This window comes from Erinaceus europaeus, chromosome 1, assembly GCF_950295315.1.
Source record: "Erinaceus europaeus chromosome 1, mEriEur2.1, whole genome shotgun sequence".
Taxonomy (NCBI): Eukaryota; Metazoa; Chordata; class Mammalia; order Eulipotyphla; family Erinaceidae; genus Erinaceus; species Erinaceus europaeus.
This window is the reverse complement of record NC_080162.1, coordinates 75,924,429-75,951,792: the sequence shown is the minus strand read 5'-3', so window position 1 is coordinate 75,951,792 and position 27,364 is coordinate 75,924,429. Positions and strand designations below refer to the sequence as shown.

Here is a 27,364-nt window from a genome sequence, read left to right as displayed (position 1 = left end):
CTGGAAAAGTTGTCCCAGAGTGGTGAAGTCCTGGCAGTAACATACATACATACATACATACATACATACATACATAATCACTCTTTGTAGAGCTACAGAAGCAAAGGAGACTAAGTCAACTAAAATTACAGAGAGGAAAGAGTTCTTCCAAAAAGAGCTGAAACTGGGAGCTACTTTCTTGGTTGAATGAAGCATGTTTTAAGTCTAGGTAAGCTCAGGTGAGGCAGAAGCTACAAGCAGGAAGGGAAACCAGCAGGGCACCTGAGAGTCATTTAAGGTCAAAGGTCTAGTGGAATCCCAAATGCACAGCTATTTTCCCTAAAGGACATTAGCTGAGCAATGAGGGGACCAGGGAGCCAGAGGGGAGAGGAATGGGTTAGAAAAAATGAAGTGAGGGCTGAGGAGATAGATGACATGGTTATGCAAAAAGACTTTAAATGCCTGAGGCACCAAATGTCTCAGGTTCAGTTCCCAGCAGATGAGATAAATAGCAAATATCAAGATGACAGATTTAAACCATGTAAGCTATGTACAATATGGTGAACAGAGTTAATTCTTCTTCTAGCGTTTGCCAACAGTTAATAATACTGTATAATATACTTAAAAGCTGAGATACTAGATCTTAAGAATCCTCAACACACACAGTACTGACTAGAGGTGCTGACAGATACATTAACTTCATTGTGGCAATCCTTATACAGTAGAGGGAAGAAAAAAGAAGGAAGGGGAGGTTGGGCAGTAATGCAGCGGGTTAAGTGCACATGGCACGAAGAGCAAGGATTGGCCTAAGAATCCCAGTTCGAGCCCTGGCTCCCCATCTGCAGGGGGGTCACTTCACAAGTGGTGAAGCAGGACTGCAGGTGTCTGTTTTTCTCTCCCCTTCTCTGTCTCCCCTCCTCTCTTGACTTCTCTCTGTCCTATTCAACAACAACAGTAACATCAATGGCAACAATAACAATAACGACAATAACAAAGGCAATAAAATGGGGGAAAAATAGCCTCCAGGAGCAGTGGATTCGCAATGCAGGCACCAAGCCCCGGAAATAACCCTAGAGGCTAGAAAGAAAGAAAGAAAGAAAGAAAGAAAGAAAGAAAGAAAGAAAGAGAAGGAAGGGGGAGAGGGAGGGAGGGAGGACGAAAGATACAAAGAGAAGGGTGTATATTTATTCAGAGAAAAAATGTACAAGAACATTCATAGCAGTGTAATTTTTTTAAATTCAAGAAGCAACCCAACACTCATCGGTAGCACAGAAAATATGCGGTCTGTCAGCAGTAGAACACTATTCAGCAAGGAGAATGAATAGGTGCAACAAGCTGCTGAGCTGAACAAACATAATGGTATTTGAGAGAAATAAGCCAGACACAAAGGAAAGCCTATCACATGATAACATTGACACAGAGTTAAGGACCAGAAACCTAATCTCGGGGGCTGGGCTGGAGCACACAGGGGTAAGCGCACATAGTACAAAGTCCAAGGACCCACACAAAGATCCCGGTTAGAGCCACGGGTTCTTCACCTGCAACAGGGTCATTTCACAGGTGGTGGAGCAGGTCTGCAGGTATCTTTCTCTACTCCTTTCTATCTTCCCCTCCTCTCTCAATTTCTCTCTGTCCTACCTAAAAAAAAAAAAAAAAGAAGAAGAAAAAGAAACAAATGGCCTCCAGGAGCAATGGACTTATAGTGCCATCGCTGAGCCCCAGTGATAACCCTGGAGGCAAAACTAAAAAGAAGAAAAAAGAAAGGAAGGAAGGAAGGAAGAGAAAGAAAACATCTCCAAGTTGAAAAAAAAAATCAACACAAATGGTCCCTTTTGAAGAAGGGTTGGCAGAGATGGTCAGATGAAGGGGTAAGAGAGGTTCCCGAGCCTTATAATATACTTGAGGTCATGGTGTCCATATGGGTAGATGTTTACTTTCTGAGAATTCAGCAAGCTGAATTATTTGTAGTTTGTGTACTTACATGTTATGCAATAATAACTTTAGATTTTAAAATAATTTACTTACTTTAGTAAGAGATACAGGGAGAGAGAGAGAGAGAGCGAGACAGAGAGGGAGCGGCACCAGAGCACTGTTTAGCTCTGGTTTCTTGTGGTGCTGGGGTTTGAACTGGAACCTCAGGCATTAAAGTTTTGTTTTGTTTTGTTTTGTTTTGTTTTGTTTTGTTTTGTTTGCATAGCCACTAGGCTATTTCTCCAGCCTGATAAGATTATTTTTAAAGAGATAAAGGAAACTACCTTATCAGATATATGATTTGCTGACATATACAAAAACAAATATTAAGTGGAAGGAACAGTTGATGGATGAATGGACAGACTGCTGAATGGACAACTGGAAGGACTTCACATTCTAAACTACTTGAGCAAAGACAGCTGCTATGGCCTGAAACTCCCAGACCATGGGATTTATATGGTTTTTGTGCCAGTCTGTGCTAGCAGAAAGGGAAGGGCCTTGGGGCTGAGCTGAGCCATATGAGGTCTCATACCAATGGCGTCACCGGAGATTTTCCAAGCCTTGACGTCACGGTCCAAGCCAGCACTGAGAACCACCTGGAGGCTGTTCACATACAGGATGTCTGATATACTATCTGAGTGGCCATTCCAGACAGCCAGAAGCTTGGGAGGAACCAGAGAAATGGTCTGGCCATCCATAACCTACAGGAGACATTACAGAAGATCTGCTTAGATCAAAGACACAGGCTCATCAGAGGGCACCCACAAGTGGAGGAAGTGGAACTCTCCAAAAGGGCCTGGGACAAGGCTTTTGGTTGGAAGCACACCAACACGTTGATTTTCTGACGACTTTAAGTAAAATCTAAGAACTTCTCTGGCCCTTACAGGTCCTTTTGGTAAAATTATAACAAAAGCATTGCATGGTGCTATATTATTTATCAACTGCCTCTGTACAAATTATTCTATTTGAACACCACAACAACCTGATCTGTGTGAGTCTCATCATTTCACAGAGAAAGGAAGTGAGAGTCAGAGATCTCTGTATCCCACCTCACACCACATAACCATGAACTGACTGCGCTCAGACAGAGGCAAGACTGCCATCTACTCAGCCAGCCCTGGGAGTGAAATGGTAAGAGGATAATGTATACACTCGGCGAGAATACACTAGGGGAGAATAAAACATCTTAACTGGGAAATGAGTGAAAATAACCAAGATCATCTTTAGATAAAATAAGATTAGTGGAAGAGGGATATGTTTATACTATATTCAATTATGTTAAGTAACAATATAAAAATCTTTAGGCAGAACAATAAAAAACAAAAGAGAGCCCAGGAAGAGAGACAATATGTATATCTTTAGTATATGAATGCAATAATAATAATAACAATAATAATAATAATGAGTGGAAATAGAGACCGTGACTGAATAAACTATGCTTAAGTGCATTATAAAATATTTATGGGGTGATCCAGGAGGTGGACGCAGTGGACAAAACACTGGTCTCTCAAACATGAAGTCCTGAGTTTGATCCCTGGCAGCACATGTACCAGAGTGATGTCTGGTTCTTTCTCTCTCTCTCTTCCTATCCCTCTCGCTGATAAATAAATAAAATAATAAAAAAACATTACGGGAGCCAGGCAGTATCACAGTGGGTTAAGCGCACATGGTGCAAAGCACAGGACCAGCGTAAGGATTCCAGTTCGAACCCCTAGCTCCCCACCTGCAGGCAGTCACTTCACAAGTGGTGAAGCAGGTCTGCAGGTATCTATCTTTCTCTCTCCCTCTGTCTTCCCCTCCTCTCTCAGTTTCTCTCTGTCCTATCCAACAACAACAGCAATAACAACAACAATAATAACAATAGCAACAATGAACAACAAGGGCAACAAAAGGGAAAAAAAATGGCCTCCAGGAGCTGTGGATTCATAGTGCAGGCACCAGGCCCCAGCAATAACCCTGGAGGCAAAACATAGATATAGAAATTTACAGAAATGTAAATTGTATCTTATAATAAATAGATATCTTAACTAAATAAGCACTAGAAGAATGATTTTTTCAATTAGCCCTCTAAAAGTATGAGTGATTATCTCTGAACAGTAAAGTGTTAGGCAATATATAAAATCGAGAAAAACAGACTTGACCTATATACATATATCACTTTCTAAATGGGGGGGTTGGGTTGGGGAGCTTCCAAGTCCTGGTGCATGAATGGTGGAGGAGGTTCTAGGCTGAGGGTGAGAGCGTTTTGCAGAAAACAGAAATTTTACATACATATATACCAACAACTGTATTTACTATAAACCATTAAACCCCCCCAAATAAAAATAATAATGAAAGAGAATCACATAAGAAAATATTGTTCTAAATTATTTTAAAAGGAAAATGACAAATAGGGGGATATCTGCAATGCTTATGACAGATAAGTTTATATCTTTCAAGATATTTTTTAATGATTGTGTATCACATACAAAACATGGCAACCTGAACTGTCTCCTTGACTTGTGAAGATGATGGTGGTGACCAGAAGGAAGGGGAGGCACAGAGACTTCAGTGATGAGTGTGGTGAGCTGTACACACATGAATAGGTGAGAAACTATACCCCTGAAATCTTTTGATTCTGTAAACCAGTGTGAATCACCACAATTAAAAAATGGGAAGAGGCTAAATGGTTGCACAGTTGGTAGTACATGCATGTTACAATGCACAAGGACCCTGGTTCAAGCCCCCAATCCCTACCTGCAAGGGGGGGGGGGGGCTTTACAAATGGTGAAACAGTGTTACAGGTGTTTCTCTGTCTCTCCCCTCCCCCCCATCTGGGTCACAATTTCTCTTTGTGCCTACCCAACAAATAAATAAAATAATAAAAAGAAAAGTGAGCAAATGGTATAAAGAGGAAATTTACAAAACTGCACATGATCAGTAAAATAAAGATGTCAACATTACTAATAAGCAAAGGTATCTTAATATTGATTTCCTTTTTGTTGCCCTTGTTGGTTTCTATTGTTGTTATTTATGTCGCTGTTGTTGGATAGGACAGAGAGAAATGGAGAAAGGAGGGGAAGACAGGGGGGTGGAGATAGACACCTGCAGACGTGCTTCACTGCTTGTGAAGCAACTCCCCTGCAGGTGGGGAGCTGGGGGCTTGAACCGAGATCCTCATGCCAGTCCTTGCGCTTTGCATGGGCCACATGTGCTTAACCCACTGCGCTACTGCCTGACTCCCGCAAAGGTATCTTAATTAAAATCAAAAGGAATCATTCATGTCTACAATTCAGCCAACTCTTTTTGTACTGTCCCCTGTCTAGGTCAGAGTTAGACCTAAGCAAATGGATACCAGTAACAGTAAGTGACTTATGTTGTCAAGGATAAAGTCAAACCAGTTGACAAAAATGTAAAACTGTATAAACTGGGGGCTGGGTAATGGTATACCTCGTTGAGTGCACACACTGCAGTGTACCCTTGAGCTTGTCTTTTTCTCTCTCCTTCTCTATCTCCCTCTTCCTTCTCAATTTCTCTGTCTTTATCCAAAATAAATAAAAATAAATGTTTTTATTTTATCTTATTTTAATTTTTTCAATATTTATTTATTTTGGATAGAGACCAAGATAATTTGGATAAAGACAGAAAAATTGAAAGGGAAGGGGGAGAGAGGAAAAATCATGTTAAATGAAATAAGTCAGAAACAGAAGGATGAATATGGGATGATCTCTCAGGCAGAAGTTGAAAAAACAAGATCAAAAGAGAAAACACGGGCAGGGATAGACAGCATAATGGTTATGCAAAGAGACTCTCATGCCTGAGGCTCCAAAGTCCCAGGTTCAGTCCCCTGCACCACTGCAAGCCAGAGCTGAGCAGTGCTCTGGTTAAAAAAAAATAATACACAGTCTTTTGGTGGTGGGAATGGTGTTTATGTACACTCCTATTAAATTGTAGTCATATAAATCACTATTTAATTAATATGAGAGGCGGGGGAAATGATGGCATGTCTCGAACTTTTTAAAGCACAGACTGAGTCTTTTTAATACATAGGCTGAGTCTTCGATATGTTGACTCTCTCAAAAGCCAAGACCAGGTAGAACAGAAGCAACCGGTGGCACAGCTATATACAAGATGCTGGGTATTATACAGCAAACCCTAACAAAGGGACTTTTCAAAGTTAACCCAATTACCAAATAATGTGATGATAACAATAACTATCCATTGTCTTCTTGAACCCTAAGACAGCAGGAATCTCACATTTCCACTATAGAGCCTATATTTCCCCCAGTCCTGGAACCTTAGGGTGGGGCACACTTTCCTGCATGCTGCTCTCAATTCATATCAAATAATATTGCTTCCACCAATCGCAACCTAATCAACGCAACAAGTGCCACCCCAGCATGCTTCACTTCAGACTGTGTCCAGAGACTTCAGGTGTGGAACGACAACCCTTCAGCTTCATCACTTGGGTGAGACCTTTCCTTTCATAGTATTCTCTAATTCCATCCCAGGTGGTTCACTTCCTAACCAAGTCCCAAAACCAGGTCCCCTGAGACAGAGCATATATTCACATGTATTCATAAACTAGGGCAAAATATATACCTGAAAGCAGAAGTACACAATAGTCTTCAGTGAGTAACCCCCAACACTTCATCTGCACTATTCCAGCCTTCAGGTCCATAATGGTTCAAAAGTTTGTTTGGTTTTGTATGTTAACTCTCTCTTCAGCCACCAGATTCCAGGTGCCAGCATGATGCCGACCAGACTTCCCTGGACAGACGACCCCACCAATATGTCCTGGAGCTCCACTTCCCCAGAGACCCACCCTACTAGGGAAAGAGAGAGACAGACTGGGAGTATGGACAGACCAGTCAATGCCCATGTTCAGCGGGGAAGCAATTACAGAAGCCAGACCTTCCACCTTCTGCAACCCACAATGACCCTGGGTCCATACTCCCAGAGGGATAGAGAATGGGAAAGCTATTAGGGGAGGGGATGGGATATAGAGACCTAGTGGTGGGAATTGTGTGGAGTTGTACCCCTCCTATCCTACGGTTTTGTTAATGTCTCCTTTTTTAAATAAATAAATAAATAATAATAATAATAATAATAATAAATTGAAAAAAATTTTAAAAAAAGAAGAGAAAATACAAGTAGAACCTGAAGTGGAACTGGCATATTGCACCAAAGTAAAAGACTCTGGGGTGGGGGTGCAGGGGAGAATACAGGTCCAAAAAGGATGACAGAGGACCTAGTGGGGGTTGTATTGTTTTATGGAAAACTGGGAAATGTTATGCATGTACAAACTATTGTATTTACTGTCAAATGTAAAACATTAATTCCCCAATAAAGAAATTTAAAAAAAAGAAAAAGAAAAAGGGAGAGAGGGATATATATATATATATATATATAGAGAGAGAGAGAGAGAGAGAGAGAGAGAGAGACCTGCAGCACTGCTTCACTGCTCATGAAGCTTCCCCTTTCAGCTAGGGACTGGGGCCTTGAACCCAGGTCCTTGTGCATAGTAATGTATGTGATCAACCAGGTGTGTGCCACTGCCTTGTCTCCCTAAATATTTTTTTAAAAACTGTATAAACTTTGTATAGTCAGTTTGGCAGTATGCATCAAAGGGCTTACAAAGATTTATATTCTTTTACATACTATTCCTTTAGGATAAATAACCAGATATGCAGATGAAAAGTTATAAACAAATTTTAAAATTTATTAAAAAAAAAGGATACTTATTTCATCTTTTAAACACAGCTTTACTGAAAGACAATATGCAAGTTACTCAAAGTGCTCACATCATTGTTTTCTTGGTGCATGCACAGAATTTGCAATCACTATCACAGTCAATTTCAGACCATCTCATCACCCCCAGTACAAACCCTGTACCATTCCTCAGCTCTCAGAACCCACTGATCGCTATATATAGATTTGCCAATTCTGGTGGTCCAGGAGGTGGCACAGTGGATAAAGCACTGGATTCTTAACCATGAGGTCCTGAGTTCTATCCCTAGCAGCACATGTACCAGAATGATGTCTGGTTCTTTCTCTCCTATCTCTCTCATGAATGAATGAATGAATGAATGAATAAATAAATAAATAAATAAATAAATAAACAAACAAACAACTAAATAGATTTGCCAATTCTGGACAATTTCTATGGATGGGATCATATGATAAGTGATTTTTCTGAGACAGGCTTCATTCACATAACAATGTTTTCAAGGTTTATAATGTCTGAGCTTATAGCAGTATTTTATTCTTTTTTATTTATTTATTTTTTAATTTTCCCTTTTGTTGCCCTTGTTGTTTAACACTGTTGTGGTTATTGATGTCGTTGTTGTTGGATAGGACAGTGAGAAATGGAGAGAGGAGGTGAAGACAGAGAGGGGGAAAGAAAGATAGACACCTACAGACCTGCATCACCGCCTGTGAAGTGACTCCCCTGCAGGTGGGGAGCCGGGGGCTCAAACCGGGATCCTTACAGCAGTCCTTGTACTTTGCGCCACATGTGCTTAACCCAATGCACCACCGCTCGACTCCCCTCTTTCTTTCTTTTTTTTTATTACTGAATAATAAATATCCCAATTGTATGGAGATATCACTGTTTATTAGTAATGGTCATTTAGGTCACTTTCTCTTTTTTGGTTATTATGACTGCTGCTGCTATAAACACTTGTATGCAAAATACTGTGTGGACATGTTTTCATTTCTCTTGGACATACACATTAGAGTGGGATCACTGGGTCACAGGGTAGCTCTACCTTTAATCTTTTGAAGGGCTCCCAGACTATATTCCAAAGTGGTTTCAGCATTTTACATTTTTGCCAACAGTGCATGAGAGTTCCCATTTACCTACATGTTAGGCAATACTTGTTTTCATAGTCATCCTGACGAGTGTGAAGTGGGAGCTCCCTAAAGAAATGACTGTTTAGATCCCTTGCACATTTTGAAACCTGGGTTACTTGCTTACTTGTCATGTAAGAGATCTTCATACGTTCATATGTTCTATTTTCTTATTATATCTGATTTCCAACTACTTTTCTAATTCTACAGGATGCCTTCTCACATCCTTGATGGTATCTTTTATAAGCCAAAAGCTTTAAATTTTTATAGCATTCAATTTTTTTACCTTTACTTTCTTTTGTTGCTTGTGCTTCTGATGTCACGAATATTGAATATATAGCCAAGGTCATGAATATTTCTCCCTGTTTTTTTTATATATTTTATTTTATTTTAATGAGGGGGGAAGACACAGAGAGAAAGACGAGAGTGGGGGCCAGGTGGTGGCACACCTGGTTAAGCATACACATTGTAGTGCAAAAAGACTCAGATTCCAGCCCCTGGTCCCCACCTGCAGGGAGAAAGCTTCACAAGTGGTGAAGCAGGGCTACAGGTGTCTCTCTCGTTCCCTCTCTATCCTCCATGCCCCTCTCAATTTCTCTCCGTATCTATCCAATAACAAATGAAATAAAATAAAATAAAAAGATTTTAAAACATTAGAAAGAGAGAGGGCAGCAAAAGGGAATAAATAAACAAAATATTAAAAAGAAAGAAAGAAAGAAAGAAAGAAAGAAAGAAAGAAAGAAAGAAAGAAAGAAAGAAAGAAAGAAAGAAAGAAAAAGTCCAGAGCACTGCTCAGCTCTGGTTTATGGTGGTGCTGAGAATTGAACCTGGGACCTAAGAGCCCAGGCATGAAAGTCTTGAATAACCATTATGCATCTCCCCAGTGCCTCCCTGTTTTAGTTTTTTTTTTTCTTAGGAGTTTTACAACTTTAGCTTTCATTTAGATCCAAGATCCATTTGAAGTCAATTTTTGTGTATGCCGAGAGACATGATTTTGTGTGTATTTTTATTTCAGTCTTTTGAAACATTAGGTTTTCTTGCTCTGTTTATAAAGAATATTTTCCTCCCATTTTGATTGCCTTGGCACCCTTATAGAAATTTAAGAACTTCTTTTTCAACCCTTAATTCTACTCCATCAGTCTATATGTCTGTCCTCATACTGTAACTATTTCTTCTTTACTGTAGCTTAGTGGCTAGTTTTGAAGGTAGGAAATATGTCTAAAAAACTTTTGACAGGAAATATGTTCTACAACTAGTATTTTTCAATGTTTTACTACTTTATTTGATTTTTATTATTATATATTTATGTGTGTTCTTCTGCTTTTACTATTCTGGGTCCATATTTGAATTTTAAAATCACTCTGTCAGTTTCTGGTGGGGAGGGGAGTAGCTGGGATTTTGGTATTGACTCCAATCAACTTGGGGAATACCACTATAGTGAACATGGTCTAATCCACGAACATGTAACATCTTTGCATTGCCAGGAGCCATTTCTCTGCTTTGATAGATGATTAGCTTTGAAACAATGGAAGCCCTCGAGACAAGTTTCATTTCCCCCTGGGCAGGCCATTTTCCCCTCAGGTAGACCATTTATCAGAAACAGTGACACAACACATAGTTGTGGTAGCAAACATGATTTCATCCATTGTATGTTGCAAGGAACATTCCCCCTTTGAAGATTGCTCCCCCTCCTCCTCCTCCAGCACTTCCCCCTCCTTCCCCAAAGCCTTATAATGCCTGTGTTCACAATAAAATTTAGAGCTTGATCAGAAACTTGACTTGCTCTCGTTCTTCGCGTCTCTTGTCCCTATCATTTCAGGTCTCATTGGGTTGCTAGCCCCTGCTCACCGCCCTGCTGGCCGGGGCATAATGGCGCCCAACGTGGGGCAAAGAAGCCTTCTGAACCTAGAAACTCCGCTGATCGAGGGGGTAGGCCTACCCGAATTCACAGAGTCACCGCAGCCCGAGGGGGGTAACGCAAAGACTCGCAGAGATCTCCACGGAAATACCCGCCCGTGAGTCGCATCTGGGGAAGAGTGTCACAGCGGCTGAGGTAAGCAAAACCATGGGACATGAATTCAGCAAACTATTTATTCATTAAAGGACTCAAGGAGTCACTCAAGACACGAAGAAATAGGGTTAAAAAAAAAAAAAAGAAAGAATTAAAGAAGTTTTTAGATTATATTGGAAATATTTGCCCCTGGTTCCCCCAGGAAGGCACTATAGATGAGAAGCGTTGGAGGAGAATTGTTGATTGTCTTAATGATTACTATCAGTCTTTTGGTCCTGAACGTGTACCTGTTTCTGCCTTTTGTTACTGGAATTTAATTAATGATATCTTAAAAATCTATAATAATCACCCTGATATTAAAAACTTTATTACAGAGGGTGAAAAGGTCCTCCGGCAACTTTCTCGTCCGCCGTCCAGGACAAAGACCCCATCTCCATGCCCTTCTGTGGTTATTGATCTTGATCCCCTGGTACCCAGTCAAAATAAAAGCCTCCCAGCACCTGATGAAAGTAAAAGCCCTGTTTCCCTCCCTACAGGTCCCTCCTCACTTACTAAAGTTCCCTCCATTGACTCTCCTATTGCTAATTCACATGAGAGTGAAACCCAGCATTCTTTCCCCCGCCTCTATCCAGTTTTACAAAACCTCCCACAAAACCCCCCCTCTCCTGAAGCACTTCCCGCAGAGGATGAGGCTTTGCTAGAAAAAGAGGCTGTCAAATATCACAATCCTGATTGGTATCCTCCTCCCTTTAATCTCCCTCCCTATATCCATGCTCCCACTCTCCAGCCTGACCCTCTCCTTGACAACCCCTCCGTCAGGAGGGCACGCTCAGGAGCCCTTACAGGAATTTCCACCCTCCGCAAGGTCCTTGCTGACCGGAGAGAGCAGCTTCAATTAATGAAAGAAATAGCTGCAGTTACAGAAGAGTTTACATTTTTAGCCTCACCAAAAAACCTAAGCCCAATCCCTAAAACTAAAACTAAAGCATCCAAATCAAACCCGGTTTTGGCTTTCCCTGTTACTCGGAGCCAGGCTCAAACTGGCTAACCCTAATCCCTAGGCTCTTCCTTGTCCAGACTGCCTCCCTAAACCACCGTCCCTCCGTTTTGTGCTCCGGTCCTTGACTTGGCCAATAATACTGATTAGACCACTTTCTTTAAAACTGTAAAATGTACCTTAGCCACAAACGCCCCTCCTGGATAGATAGGCTGTGAGTTAGGAATCCAAAAACCAAAAGCGGTTTTTCAAAGGGAAAATTTTCCTTTCACCAAGAATGTATGTTTTAAGTCTGTGCTAACCTTGTTTTCATTAATGTGTGTTAACCCCTAAGTAACTAAAGTTTGTTTTAAGTTTTAAATTAAGATTTAGTTAAGCTAAATGTGGTTTTAAAGATCCAGACTCATAGAGTTGGCACACCTTTACCAGAGTAAAATATAAGACAATTTCGTCCTTCTGATAGCTAATATCAGCATCAATTCATTAGTTAAAAAGATTTTCTGAGATATCTAGACATGGTAAAATGCCTCTGTAGTCTCTCTCACTCTTGTGAAAATTGTAGATATTACCAGCACCTCAATATCAACTGCCACTGTTTGTTAATTTAATTCCATCCTTGAACTGACTTTCTAATAACCCAGTCAGTGTAGAGCAGTGGCCTTGCCAGGAAAAAAGGGTTAAATGTGGTATTCCTGGCCTGATAAAAATTTTTCATTTGGTAGATGTGATTCAACAAAATTATTTAGTGTAAAATGGTCATCTAAAAGAAATGTTAACAGTAAAAATTTATTTTAACATTTCAGCTTTAAGGTTTATCTTAGCTTTTTAAGTTACCTATCTAAATCAAAGTGAAAGATCAATTAAGTTGTGTACCCACCCTTGTTCATAGCTGCCCTAAGGGTGTGATAGCTTTGTGATAAACAAAGGTCCTTAACAAACAAAGTTTAACATTTTACTTAAAATTGTTTAAGTGATTTCAAAAAAAAAAAAAAAAAAGCTTTTAAAATACTTTCTCAACTAAACAGGCAAAACTGGCTTGGGTTAGTAAAAGATAACACAATAGTTATGTTAATTATTTACACGCCAGAGGCTCTTGCGCTGGTTTTCCTCTTTATATCTTTCTGCTTTTAAAAATTATCTGGTTTGTTTTAAGACACTGCCAGAGGTTTATTCTTGATAAATTAAGGTAATACATTGTGTTTTTGGTCTGATAGAAGATTTGTTTTGGCAAATCCTGATTTAACAAAATTAATATTTTGAACATTTAAACTATGAGGTTTTATTTTAGCCTTTTAAGTTGCCATATTAGAGTTCTAAGGAACAAAATCTATTAAGAGTTTTATATCTATGCTTACTCATGATAGCCTTGTGATGAGTAAAGATCTTAGTAAACTAAAGGCATAATAGTGTGCTTAAACTGTCTAATCAGTTTAAAATAATGCTAAAATGGTAAACATTTTATCATGTCAACACATTAGGTATTTACTTTCTATAACATATTGGTTTATTTTAATAAAGAGCCTTCTAAAATCATATTAAAAAAAAAAAAAAAAAAAAAAACCTCAAGCCAATTAACCATTAGATCATCAATTAACTTGGTACAAGTTCTCTCCCTAAGTAAATAATTATAGGTACATCTGCACATGAAGAACTGACTGCTCATATGGTAAGATTTAAAACTAAACATTTTTAATTTTTATTTATGGGTGTGTGATGACTCCTAAAGTCACTCATATCCTAAAATTTTTTATCATTTTTTTTACAAGCCTCTTAAAAATTATAATGCTAGACCTGCCATAGTGAGAGCACTTTACTGGCTCCTGCATTGTTTAATTAAGATCTTGCTATTCAGACTTTTAAGATTAATCTCCATTGATAAAAGCCAATGCTCTCTGACAGATTGATGTAATTCACCTGCCCATGTTTAGTAAACAAAAAAAACTTTTTTTTCTCAGTTGATATTTTTTCTAAATTTATGTGGGCTACAGCTCAAACAAGAAAAACTAAAACCCTTAAGCTTAATTAATAATAAAAAAAAAAGAAGGGTAATGCACCCTCCAGTATTCAGTTGGCTAAAGTGTCAATGAAGTAACATACTAAATCTTTTTAATATTTACAAAAATTTGAATTGTCCATTTATTATATCTCATTGACAAAGCCACCCACTTTTCCAGTCACAGAGACATATTTCCTTTTTCTCTTTTTTCAACACTGGATGTCCATGTTTGTTTTCCTTTTATTATGGTGGATGACATTGCTCTTGCAAAATCCACAGAGTCCCTGTTGGCAAGTCCTTACCACAAAGGACGCCATGGCAGTATATAGTCCAGCTAACCTCACCAGCTTATCCAAGTCTTCTCTTTCTGCTGACCTACCACTGCTGACTTCATCTTTGCATGCTTATTGACTGCTCACTTTTCTCAAAATGTTCCTTGATGTTCAAGGAACCTCACCTTGACTTCTAATGTGTATGCACATCCTCTGTGTTTTGGTAAACACCATCCTATATTTTCATGTTAATTCTTCTCTACCTGGTCCTTGCCTCCTAGTTTTGCTTGTTCCACAGCTGACCAGAAGAAGAAAATTTCATCAGTTGGCGCTGACCAGAAGACCAGACGTGCTGTGTTTCTTCCCCTGGACATCACATCCACTGACTGCTTCCCTTAGACTTGCTGGTGGCATGCTAGGACACTCTATATATTCCTCCCATAAATTTTCTGACAAATTACAACAGGTTATAGACTCCACCACAAATAGTCTTGAGTCACTACAGAGCCCCTTATGAGACCCTTATTAGTCTTTTGTTAATAATTACCTTAGGACCCTTTATTTTTAATAAGATTACTGATTTTATAAAACAGCAGATTGACTCCTTGGCATCAAAACCTTTGCAAATTCATTATCACAGACTTGATTTGGCTGACAGAGGCCTGGCTGAACCTGAGGATGACAGACCCCCTTTTCGGATGGCATAAAACTCAGAATTATGCATGGAGACATCCAACCTTGGCAGGGCAAGGACACCAGTAAGGGGTGTAAGGCAAAGCACTGCAGGGGGAGGACCCTATTGTCCGCCTCTGAGTCCCCCGTGAAGCAAACCTGATTTGCATGGAGGTTGGTGTCAGCAACAAAAATCGTTTCCCTAGAAACTGTGGCTCTGCCTCCCCTCCCCAAAAAGACACCAAGAGCCTTATAAGATGCGGGAAGGTTGGTTTTGCAGCCATCCCGTGGGAGGATTCAGGTCAATACTTCCCTCCTCTGGTTAAACCTGCTGTCAGGGTCTCTGCTCCTCACCCACATTGCCTGCCTCAATTTTAAAATTATAACGAAGGGATGAGATGCCAGGAGCCATTTCTCTGCTTTGATAGATGATTAGCTTTGAAACAATGGAAGCCCTCGAGACAAGTTTCATTTCCCCCTGGGCAGGCCATTTTCCCCTCAGGTAGACCATTTATCAGAAACAGTGACACAACACATAGTTGTGGTAGCAAACATGATTTCATCCATTGTATGTTGCAAGGAACATTCCCCCTTTGAAGATTGCTCCCCCTCCTCCTCCTCCAGCACTTCCCCCTCCTTCCCCAAAGCCTTATAATGCCTGTGTTCACAATAAAATTTAGAGCTTGATCAGAAACTTGACTTGCTCTCGTTCTTCGCGTCTCTTGTCCCTATCATTTCAGGTCTCATTGGGTTGCTAGCCCCTGCTCACCGCCCTGCTGGCCGGGGCATTGCATTGTTTCACATTTTCCTTACTCTCTTTCAACAGTGTTTTGCAAGTTATCAGAGTTTAAGTTTTATAAATTCATTCCTAAATAAGTTTTATCTTTGATGCTATTATAAAAGCAATTGCATTTTCAGGCTGGGCGTTGCTAATATATAGAAATGCATTTGGGGCGTGGAGGGGAGAATGTCATAAACACAGAGTTCCAAACATGTGAAACACAAATTCCACTAGTGAGCTCCTCCTCCAGCCCCTGAAATGCACTGACTTTTTAATATTGATCTTATCCATGTGGTTCTTTTTAAATTATTTGTTAGTTTTAATAGCTTTTCAATGAATTCTCTAGAATTTTCTATGTATAAGGTCATGTTGTCTAAAAATAGAGATAATTTTACTCCTTCTTTTCCAATCTGTATGACTTTAATTTCACTCTCTTATTTGCTATTCTAGTAAAACAGTAGTATAAGTGCTAAGAATAGACATCTTTGTCTTGTTCTTGACCTTAGGCAGAAAGAATTTAATTTTTCATCATTAAAAATATTAGCAGGGACGAGGGTAGATAGCATAATGGTTATGCAAAGCCTCATACCTGAGGCTCCAAAATCTCAGGTTCAAACCCCACCCCATCCCACCCCACCCCCACCCCGCACCACCATGAAACAGAGCTGAGCAGTGTTGCAGTGAAGAAGGAGGAGGGGGAGGAGGAGGAGAAGAAATATATAGATGAGTTTTTATAGATGACCTTTGTCAGGTTGAGGAAATTGCCTTCCATACTAGCTGAGAGTTTTTACAAGGAAAGGATTTGGATTCTCTCAAACATCTCCTCTACATCTATCACCTAATTATGTATCTTACTGTTTATCCTGCATTCTTAGGATGTCTCACTTGGCATGATATATAATCTCTTCCATATGCTGCTGGATTCAATTTGGTCGTATTTTATTGAGGATTTATAATGAGATGCTGTATACAATTTGCTGTGATATCTTTGGTGCAAGGTAAGATAGGTCTAATAGAAAATGTTTTGGGAAAAATAAGAATAGGCATTAATTCTTCTTTAAATATTTGTTAAAATTCATCAGTAGGAGTCATCAGTGTTGGAAATTTCTTAGTGAGAGGTTTTATTATCATATCAATCTTCTCTCTTGTTATATTCAGATTTTCTATTTCTTCTTGAGCCTGTCTTAGTAGTTTATATCTTTCAAATATTTTTTCCAATTTTCTATCACATTTTGGTAATGAAAAATCAGAAATCTAATTTCCAGACTTTAGTTAACTTGTCAAACAAATTAAATAAATTGTTGTCTCTCTATAAATTGAAATAATATTTAACCATTAGAAAGTCTGATTTTCAGGGACTTCTGGAGGCGGGTCTATGGAGCAGCAGCAGCTGTGTTTCTCTCCTCTCCTCTCCCAGGTCAACTAGGAATACCAAAGGAGACCACATGGGACCGCAACAAGGCAGGAATAGAACGACTTCAGGAATCCACCAAATCACTGCAAACACATGTGGCTCATGGACAGGGAGGAGCCTAAGGAGAGATTGAGCAGCTGGTAACAGTCCAGCAGTTCACCAGTTGAGGCACCACCACCAGTCTGCTTTATCAACAAAAAGACTGCTGAAGGGAGGAGAGGACTCCCCTAAGACTCACCAAATGCAACTCTGAGTCTCCATTGCTACTGCCCTCAGAGGCTAGAGCAGCAAGGGGGAGGTCCTGTGCTGAATCTGGGAACAGAGAACTGACCAGGAAACTCAGGAGAAGAGCTACACCTCAGTGGCCTAGCAGTGGGACTGTATAGTGGGAGCCTTTCCACATTGTTCTCCTGATGAGAACATGGTGAATAATTGCCTCAGAACCTACAGACTATAAATGGGACATGTTTGGAAACTCACAGGGCCCAGTAGTGCTGCCCAGCTTGGCAGAGAAGGTGAACTGAGCCTAGAGCTTTGGATCCTTGGGATGTAAGAGTCTCTTTGCATAACCACTGTGCTCTCTCTCCCCCACCCTGCTTTATGTCTTTGTCAGGAGTGAGTGATTAAACTAAGAAGCCTACTTAAAGTTTAAAAGCCCTCAGGCTCCCATAGCCTACAGGGAAGAAAAAGAACAAAAGAGGCTTTTAATAGCCTCTGTGCTCCAACTCAGGGATTGAAATAATATTGAATCAATTTAGTTTCCACAACTGTGAACTCCTTAAGTACCTTACTTAGACACAAGTCAATCCAGGCAAGAGTGATCAGTAATTTGAAAAGTACTGAGAAAGGAACCTCATAACATACTACATAGAATGATTAAAGCAACAAGAAGAAATATTGGTGAAATGAAGCAGGGCAAGAGTCCAGCTAAAAGCCCCCCAAAGGTTGGACCACAAAATAGTGAGGTCAACATCCAAATACTTGTTAAGGAAATAGTCACAGGAGTGATTAAAGAGTTTGAAAGAATTGTCATCAGAAATGCAGAAACAACAAATGAGACCCTAGAAGAAAACACTAATTATCTCAAGGTTATTAGAGAGCTGAAAGCTGAAATAGCTGAGCTAAGAACACAACTAGCTGAACAAACTAAAACATTATCAGAACAGAGTAAAAAAAAAAAAAATAGATGAACTCCAGAAAACAGTAGAGGGGAGAGAGAATAGAATAAATGAAGCTGAAGACAGAATTAGCAAGATCAAGGATGAATTAGAGACAACTAAAAAAGAAGTAAGAGATCTCAAAAAAGAGATTAAGAGATACTGAAAACAACAACAGAGACATCTGGGATGACTTCAAAATAAATAATGTATGCATTATTGGCTTACCAGAGGAAGAAAGAGAGGGAGGGGAAGAAAGCATTCTTCAGGACATAATAGCTGAGAACTTCTCTAGTCTAGACAACATTAAAGACATAAAGGTTCAAAAAGCCCAGAGGGTCCCAAACAATTAACCCAGACTTAAAGACACAAAGACAGAGCAGCAGCGCTCTCCCTGGATGGTGCGGGGCCTGAGCTTCTCCGCCGGCCCTGGCTCCGCTAGCTCCAGCTTGCTCCCGCCGCCATGTCTGCCACCATCGAGCAGGAGTTTGAAGAGCTGGATGCTCAGAATCGCTGGCAGCAGCTATACTTGGAAATTCGCAATGAGTCCCATGACTATCCTCACAGAGTGGGCAAGTTTCCAGAAAACAGAAATCGAAACAGATACAGAGATGTAAGCCCATATGATCACAGTCATGTTAAGTTGCAAAATGCTAAAAATGATTATATTAATGCCAGCTTAGTTGACATAGAAGAGGCACGAAGGAGTTACATCTTAACACAGGGACCACTTCCTAATACAGGTTGTCATTTCTGGCTTATGGTTTGGCAGCAAAAGACCAAAGCAGTTGTCATGCTAAACCAAGTTGTGGAGAAAGAGTTAGTCAAATGCGCACAGTACTGGCCAAAAAAAGATGACCGGGAGATGCTGTTTAAAGAAACAGGATTCATTGTAAAGTTCTTGTCAGAAGATGTGAAGTCTTACTACACAGTCCATCTACTGCAATTAGAAAATATCAATAGTGGTGAAGCCAGAACCATCTCTCACTTCCATTACACTACCTGGCCAGATTTTGGAGTCCCTGAGTCACCAGCTTCATTTCTCAATTTCTTATTTAAAGTGAGAGAATATGGCTCCCTGAATCCTGAGCATGGGCCTGCTGTGATCCACTGTAGTGCAGGCATTGGGCGGTCAGGCACGTTTTCCCTAGTAGATACCTCTCTTGTTCTGATGGAAAAGGGAGATGAAATTAATATTAAACAACTATTACTGAATATGAGAAAGTACTGAATGGGACTTATTCAGACACCAGATCAACTCAGATTTTCGTATATGACTATTATAGAAGGAGCAAAATTCATAAAGGGAGGTCCAAGTATACAGAAAATGTGGAAAGAACTGTCTAAAGAAGACTTACATCCTGCTTTTGATCACTCACCAGCCAGAATAATAACTGAAAAGTACAATGGCAACAGGGTAGGCCTAGAAGAAGGAAAGACGACAGGCGACAGACATACAGGATCATCCTCTAAAACTCAAGATCCTGTGGAGGAGAAAACAGAAAGTGTTCTGCGTATCTGAGAGGACAGAAAAGCTATCACGGCTCAGAGAGTGCAGCAGATGAAGCAGAGGCTAAATGAGACTGAAAGAAAAAGAAAAAGGCCAAGATTAACAGACACCTAAACATTCATGACTTGAGAATATTCTGCAGCTATAAATTTTGAACCATTGATGTGCAAAGCAAGACCTGAAGCCCACTCCGGAAGCTGAAGTGAGGCTTGATAAACCTGTAGATTGCCTCACACATTTGTATGTTTACAAAGTAAACTTTACATCCAGGGATTGAAGAGCACCACCAGCAGAAGACTTTGCAGAACTCTCTACTTTGAACTCTCTACTTTGCATTGTTCAGTTTTATAATGTGTTTTATGAAATGTAGAAAGATGTAAAAGTAATAAATTAGGAGAGACTACTTTGTATTGTACTGCCATTCCTACTGTATTTTTATACTTTTTGGCAGCATTAAATATTTTTATTAAATAGAAAAAAAAAGACACATCATATTTAGAATGGAAAGAAATAAGGATAAAGAAGAGGGTTGGGCGGTGGCGCAGTGGGTTAAGCGCATGTGACGCAAAGCACAAGGACCAAAGTAAGGATTCTGGTTCGAGCCCCCAGCTCCCCACCTGCAGGGGAGTCGCTTCACAGGCGGTGAAGCAGGTCTGCAGGTGTCTATCTTTCTCTCCCCTTCTCTGTCTTCCCTTCCTCTCTCCATTTCTCTCTGTCCTATCCAACAACGAATTGCGTCAACAAGGGCAATAATAATAACCACAACGGAGCTACAACAAGGGCAACAAAAGAGGGGGAAAAAAAATGGCCTCCAGGAGCGGTGGATTCATGGTGCAGGCACCGATCCCAGCAATAACCCTGGAGGAGGAAAAAAAAAAAAAAAAAAAAGAAAGAAGGATAAAGAAAGGACCCTGAAGGCTGCAAAAGAAAAACAAAGAGTCAGCTACAGAGGAAAAACCCTTAAGATTAGCAGCAGACTTCTCCACACAAACACTACAGGCCCGAAGAGAATGGCAATATATCTATCGAGTGCTCAATGAGAAAGGCTTTCAACCAAGACTACTATGTCCTGCTAGACTGTCATTCAGACTAGATGGAGACATAAAAACCTTCTCAGACAAGCAACAGTTGAAAGAATCAACTATCACAAAGCCTTCCCTGGAAGAAGTTCTGAAAGGTCTCCTATAAACAGTCAGACCACCATAAATATGCCATATATCAGAACACTCTAAAAATCTACAATAATGACATTAAAATATCTTCAATCTATGATATCAATAAATGTTAATGGCCTGAATTCACCTATTAAAAGGCATGGAGTGGGAAGATGAATCAGAAAACAGAGCCCCAACAATATGCTGTATATAGGAAACCCACCTAACTCAATAAGAAAAACAAAGACTCACAGTGAAAGGATGGAAAACTGTCATACAAGCCAATGGCCCACAAAAAGGGCAGGAACAGCTGTTCTCATATCTGACATGATAGACTTTAAAATAAATAAAATTTAAAAGATAGGGATGGACATTACTTAATGCTCAGAGGATCAGTCAACCAAGAGGACTTAACAATTATTAACATCTGTGCACCCAATGAGAAGCCATCTAAATACATCAAACATATACTGAAAGAACTACAGCAGTATATTAAAAGCAACACAGTAATAGTAGGGGACTTCAACATCCCACTCTCTCAACTTGACAGATCATCCAGGCAGAAAATCAATAAAGACGTGAGGGAGCTAAATAAGGAAATAGATAAACCAGAACTATTGGGCATTTTCAGAGTCATTCTTCCCAAGACACTGTAATACACGTTTTACTCAAGTCCACATGGGTCATTCTCAAGGACAGACCATATGTTAGCCCACAAAGACAGCATCAGCAAATTCAAGAGCATTGAAATCATCTCAAGCATCTTCTCAGACCACACTGAAATGAAACTAACACTTAACAATCAACAAAAGATTAGTAAGAGTTCCAAAATGTGGAAGCTCAACAGTAAACTACTTAACAACTATTGGGTCAAAGAGGGAATAAAGGAAGAAATCAAAATGTTTTTAGAGTTAAATTAAAATGAAGACACAAGCTATCAAAATATTTGGGACACAGCTAAGGCAGTACTGAGAGGGAAGTTCATAGCCATACAAGCACATATTAGAAAAAGCACAAATAAACAACCTGATTGCACACCTTAAAGACCTAGATGAAGAAGAAGAGAACCCTAAAGCAACCAGAAGGACAGAAATCATTAAAGTTAGGGCAGAAATCAATAACATTGAAAATAAGAAAAACCATACAAAAGATCAATGAAAGTAAATGTTGGTTCTTCAAAAGAGTCAACAAAATCGACAAACCTTTAGCCAGACTCACAAAACAAAAAAGGGAGAAGACCCAGATAAATCAGATTGTAAATGAAAAAGGAGATATCAGAACTGACACCACAGAGATTCAACATATCGTGTGAGGCTTCTATGTACAACTATACGCCACCAAGCTAGAGAACCTGGAAGAAATGGAATATTTCCAGGATACCTACGAACTCTGAAAATTAAATATAAATGAACTAGATAATATGAAGAGTCCCATCATAGCCAACGAAATTGAGACAGTTGTCAAAAACCTTCCCAAGAATAAAAGTCCTGGACCAGATGGTTTTACAAATGAATTCTACAAAACCTTCAAGGAAGAGTTAATTCCTCTACTTTTAAAAGTCTTCCAGAAGATTGAAGACACAGGAATACCCCCTTCGAGCATCTATGAAGCAACATCACTTTGATACCAAAAGCAGACAGGGACACAACCAAAAAAGAAAACTACAGACCAATATCTCTGATAAACATAGATGCTAAAATATTGAACAAAATTCTAACCAACCAGATACAGCAGTATATTAAAAAGATTGTTCATCGTGACCAGGTGGGGTTTATCCCAGGGATGCAAGGTTAGTTTAATATACATAAATCAATCAATGTGATCCACCACATCAATAAAAACAAGACCAAAAACCACATGGTCATATCAATAGATGCAGAGAAAGCCTTTGACAGAATCCAACATCACTTTATGACCAAAATACTACAAAAAATGGGAATAGATGGAAATTCCTGAAAATAGTGGAGTCTATATATAGCAAACCTACAGCCAACATCATACTCAATGGTGAAAAACTGGAAGCATTTTCACTCAGATCACATACTAGACAGGGATGCCCACTATCACCATTACTATTCAACATAGTGTTGGAAGTTCTTGACATAGTAATCAGGCAGGAGCAAGGAATTAAGGGATACAGATTGGAAGAGAAGAAGTCAAACTCTCCCTATTTGCAGACGACATGGTAGTATAAATAGAAAAACCTAAAGAATCCAGCAAGAGGCTTTTGGAAATCATCAGGCAATACAGTAAGGTGTCAGTCTACAAAATTAACATTCAAAAGTCAGTGACATTCCTCTATGTAAACACTAAGTTAGAAGAAGATGAAATCCAGAAATGTTGGTATGTATCTAAATCCTGCTTATAAGACCTTCTGTTTTGATCATCACATTAGGTTCGCTTGTGTTACTTACGATGTATTCTGTTTACGTAGCCACTGTTGACTGAAAACCCCCCTGCCCCCGGACATTGGTTTAATCCTTACTGGTTCCTGCTTTTTCCTTCTCCCCGCCCCCTATCATACGTATTTCCTTTGTTCCTGACTTTTCCGCCTCAGGAGGGATGTAGGAGAGAGACAGGACAGAATTGTGTTGTGATTAAGTTGTTGGACTGCATCCCCGCTCATGAATAAAGATTGAACTGCATTCTCAGCTCAGCCATGAGTCCCTGGTTGTCTCTGTCTCCCACCCACGAAGCTAATCCGGCACAAAACTCAATCCCTTTTACTAAAGCAACAAAAACAATAAAATATCTAGGAATAAACCTAACCAAAGAAGTGAAAGACTTGTATACTGAAAACTATGAGTCACTCTTCAAGAAAATAGAAGAAGGCACAAAAAAGTGGAAAGATATTACATGTTCATGGGTTAGAAGAATTAACATTCTAGCTCTGACCAAGATGGGTCAGAGAAGGTGGGTTCATTGTTCTTGATAGCTGCATAGTATTCCATTGTGTGTATATACACCACAGCTTTCTCAGCCACTCATCTGTTGTTGGGCACCTGGGTTGCTTCCAGGTTTTAGCTATTATGAATTGTGCTGCTATGAACATAGGAGTACACACCTCTTTTTGGTTGGGTGTTATGGAGTCCTTGGGGTATAACCCCAGGTGAGGAATTACTGGATCATATGGAAGGTCCATGTCTAGCCTTCTGAGAGTTTTCCAGACTGCTCTCCACAGAGGCTGTACCAATTTACATTCCCACCAGCAATGTAAAAGGGTTCCTCTGGACAGAGCTAGAAGGAATTATGTTAAGTGAACTAAGTCAGAAAGATAAAGATGAGTATGGGATGATCCCACTCATCAACAGAAGCTGACTAAGAAGATCTGAAAGGGAAACTAAAAGCAGGACCTGATCAAATTGTAAGTAGGGCACCAAAAACCCAGTGGTGAGGGGTAGACATGCAGCTTCCTGGGCCAGTGGGGGGTGGGAGTGGGCGGGAGGGATGGGTCACAGTCCTTTGGTGGTGGGAATGGTGTTTATGTACACTCCTAGCAAAATGTAGACATATAAGTCAGTAGTTAATTAATATAAGAGGGGGAAAATCAATTGTATGTCTCAAAGTTTCTCAAAACACAAACTGAATCTTTTTAATATATAGGCTGTGTATTTGATATGCGGACTCTCTCAAAAGCCTAGACCAAGTAGATTACAAGCATCCAATAGCACAGCTATATACAAGATATTGGATACTGTACAGCAAACCATAACAAAAGGACTTTTCAAAGTTAACCCAATTAACAAATAATGTGATGATAACATTAACTATCGATTGTCTTTTTGAACCCTAAGACAGCAGGAACCTCACATCTCCACTATAGAGCCCCTACTTCCCCCAGTCCTGGAACCCTTGGATAGGGCCCACTTTCCCATATGCATCTCCCAATCCAAACCAAATAATATTGCATCCGCCGATCACAACTTAACCAACGCAACGATTGCCACCTCAACATGCTTCACCTCAGACTGTGTCCAGAGACTTCACGTGTGGAATGACAACCCTTCAGCTTCATTACTCGGGTGAGACCTTTCCTTTTATAGTACACTCTAATTTCATCTCAGGTAGTTCACTTTCTAACAAAGTCCCATAACCTAGATATACACCAGTTTCTGTGAGAGAGAGCTTATGTTTGGCTTCGTATGATAACTCTCTTTTCAGTCACCAGGTTCCAGATGCCACCAGGATGCTGGCCAGGCTTCCCTGGATTGAAGACCCCACCAATGTGTCCTGGAGCTCAGCTTCCCCAGAGACACACCTTACTAGGGAAAGATAGAGGCAGACTGGGAGTATGGACCGACCAGTCAACGCCCATGTTCAGCAGGGAAGCAATTACAGAAGCCAGACCTTCTACCTTCTGCAACCCTCAACGACCCTGGGTCCATGCTCCCAGAGGGCTAGAGAATGGGAAAGCTATCATGGGAGGGGGTGGGTTATGGAGACTGGGTGGTGGGAATTGTGTGGAGTCGTACCCCTCCTACCTTATGTTTTTGTTCATTAATCCTTTCTTAAATAAAAAATTTAAAAAAAAAAGAATTAACATTATCAAAATGAATATACTACCCAGAGCCATCTACAAATTTAATGCTATCCCCATCAAGATCCCACACAGTTTTTAGGAGAATAGAACAAATGCTACAAATGTTTATCTGGAACCAGAAAAGACCTAGAATTGCCAAAACAATCTTGAGAAAAAAAGAACAGAACCAAAGGCATCACACTCCCAGATCTCAAATTGTATTACAGGGCTATTGTCACCAAGACTGCTTGGTACTGGAACATGAATAGACACACTGACAAGTGGAATAGAACTGAGAGCCCAGAAATGAGGCCCCACACCTATGGACATCTAATCTTTGACAAAGGTGCCCAGACTATTAAATGGGGAAAGCAGAGTCTCTTCAACAAATGGTGTTGGAAACAATGGGTTGAAACATGCAGAAGAATGAAACTGAACCACTATATTTCACCAAATACAAAAGTAAATTCCAAGTGGATCAAGGACTTGGATGTTAGACCAGAAACTATCAGATACTTAGAGGAAAATATTGGCAGAAGTCTTCTCCACATAAAATTTAAAGACATCTTCAATGAATCGAATCCAATTACAAAGAACACTAAGGCAAGTATAAACCTATGGGACTACATCAAATTAAAAAGCTTCTTCACAGCAAAAGAAACCACTACCCAAACCAAGAGACCCCTCACAGAATGGGAGAAGATCTTTACATGCCATACATCAGATAAGAGTTTAATAAGCAACATATATAAAGAGCTTGCCAAACTCAACCACAAGAAAACAAATTACCCCATCCAAAAGTAGGGAGAGGACATGGACAGAATATTCACCACAGAAGAGATCCAAAAGGCCAAGAAACACAGGAAAAAATGCTCCAAGTCTCTGATTGTCAGAGAAATGCAAATAAAGATAACAGTGAGATGCCACTTCATTCCTGTGAGAATGTCATACATGAGAAAAGGTAACAGCAACAAATGCTACAGAGGTTGTAGAGTCAAAGGAACCCTCCTACACTGCTGGTGGGAATGTAAATTAGACCAACCCCTGTGGAGAGCAGTCTGGAGAACTCTCAGAAGGCTAGAAATGAACCTACCCTATGACCCTATTCCTCTCCTGGGGATATATCCTAAGGAACCCAACACATCCATCCAAAAAGATTTGTGTATTCCTTTGTTCTTAGCAGCACAATTTGTAATAGACTAAACCTGGAAGCAACCCAGGTGTCCAACAACAGATGAGTGGCTGAGTAAGTTGTGGTATATATATATATATATATAATGGAATACTACTCAGCTATAAAAAATGGTGACTTCACCGTTTTCAGCCGATCTTGGATGGACCTTGAAAAATTCATGTTAAGTGAAATAAGTTAGAAACAGAAGGATGAATATGGGATGATCTTACTCTCAGGCAGAAGTTGAAAAACAAGATCAGAAGAGAAAACACAAGTAGAACCTGAACTGGAATTGGTGTATTGCACCAAAGTAAAAGACTCTGGGGTGGAGGTGGGGGAGGATAATACAGGTCCAAAAAGGATGACAGAAGACTTAGTGGGGGTTGTATTGTTATGTGGAAAACTGGGAAATGTTATGCATGTACAAACCATTGTATTTACTGTCGAATGTAAAACATTAATCCCCCAATAAAGAAATTTAAAAAAGAAAAGAAAAGAAAAAAGATTATCTGACTACATAGGAAGCTCGAGTTGTATACAATGTAATCTCAAATTGTTTAAGGCCTATCATCATGAAACTAAGAGCATCTAAGTCAGACTTGGCTTTACTCCCAGGTCCAGCCTTGCCAGTCGTGTGCTTAGGCAGCTCCCTCCAGCTCTTCATTTTCATCTTCCTCATCTGAAAAACAACATCTCCCTCACAGAGTCATTTGGAGTTTCAATGAGTGCATACATAAAAGCACTTGTCACAATCCCTGAGACACAGTAAGCAAAAAAATGCATGATGCTTTTCTCACTGTGATTATACTTACTAACACTATAAATCCCTCATATACTGGATGTGTAGGTGACCAATTCCTAACAGATTTGAATACAGTGTATTCTCCTCTTACCAAAACAAAACCAGGCATAACATTTGTGCTGAT

General features: G+C 39.9%; 2 protein-coding genes across 2 annotated transcripts in view; one reads left to right on the top strand and one right to left on the bottom strand.

Annotated features, from left to right (window-relative positions):
• The window catches only part of EFCAB8 (EF-hand calcium binding domain 8), a 93,508-nt gene that overhangs the window by 4,763 nt on the left and 61,381 nt on the right, over positions 1-27,364 (bottom strand). The window contains exon 23 of the mRNA XM_060188422.1: positions 2,483-2,651. Coding sequence (XP_060044405.1) covers positions 2,483-2,651 — 169 coding nt within the window. The remainder of the gene's footprint in view (positions 1-2,482; positions 2,652-27,364) is intronic.
• LOC103113168 (tyrosine-protein phosphatase non-receptor type 2-like) lies at positions 18,466-19,905 on the top strand. Its single transcript, XM_007522686.3, is given in 1 exon segment — positions 18,466-19,905. A coding segment is annotated over 1 exon segment (1,059 nt). The 5' UTR covers positions 18,466-18,544; the 3' UTR covers positions 19,604-19,905.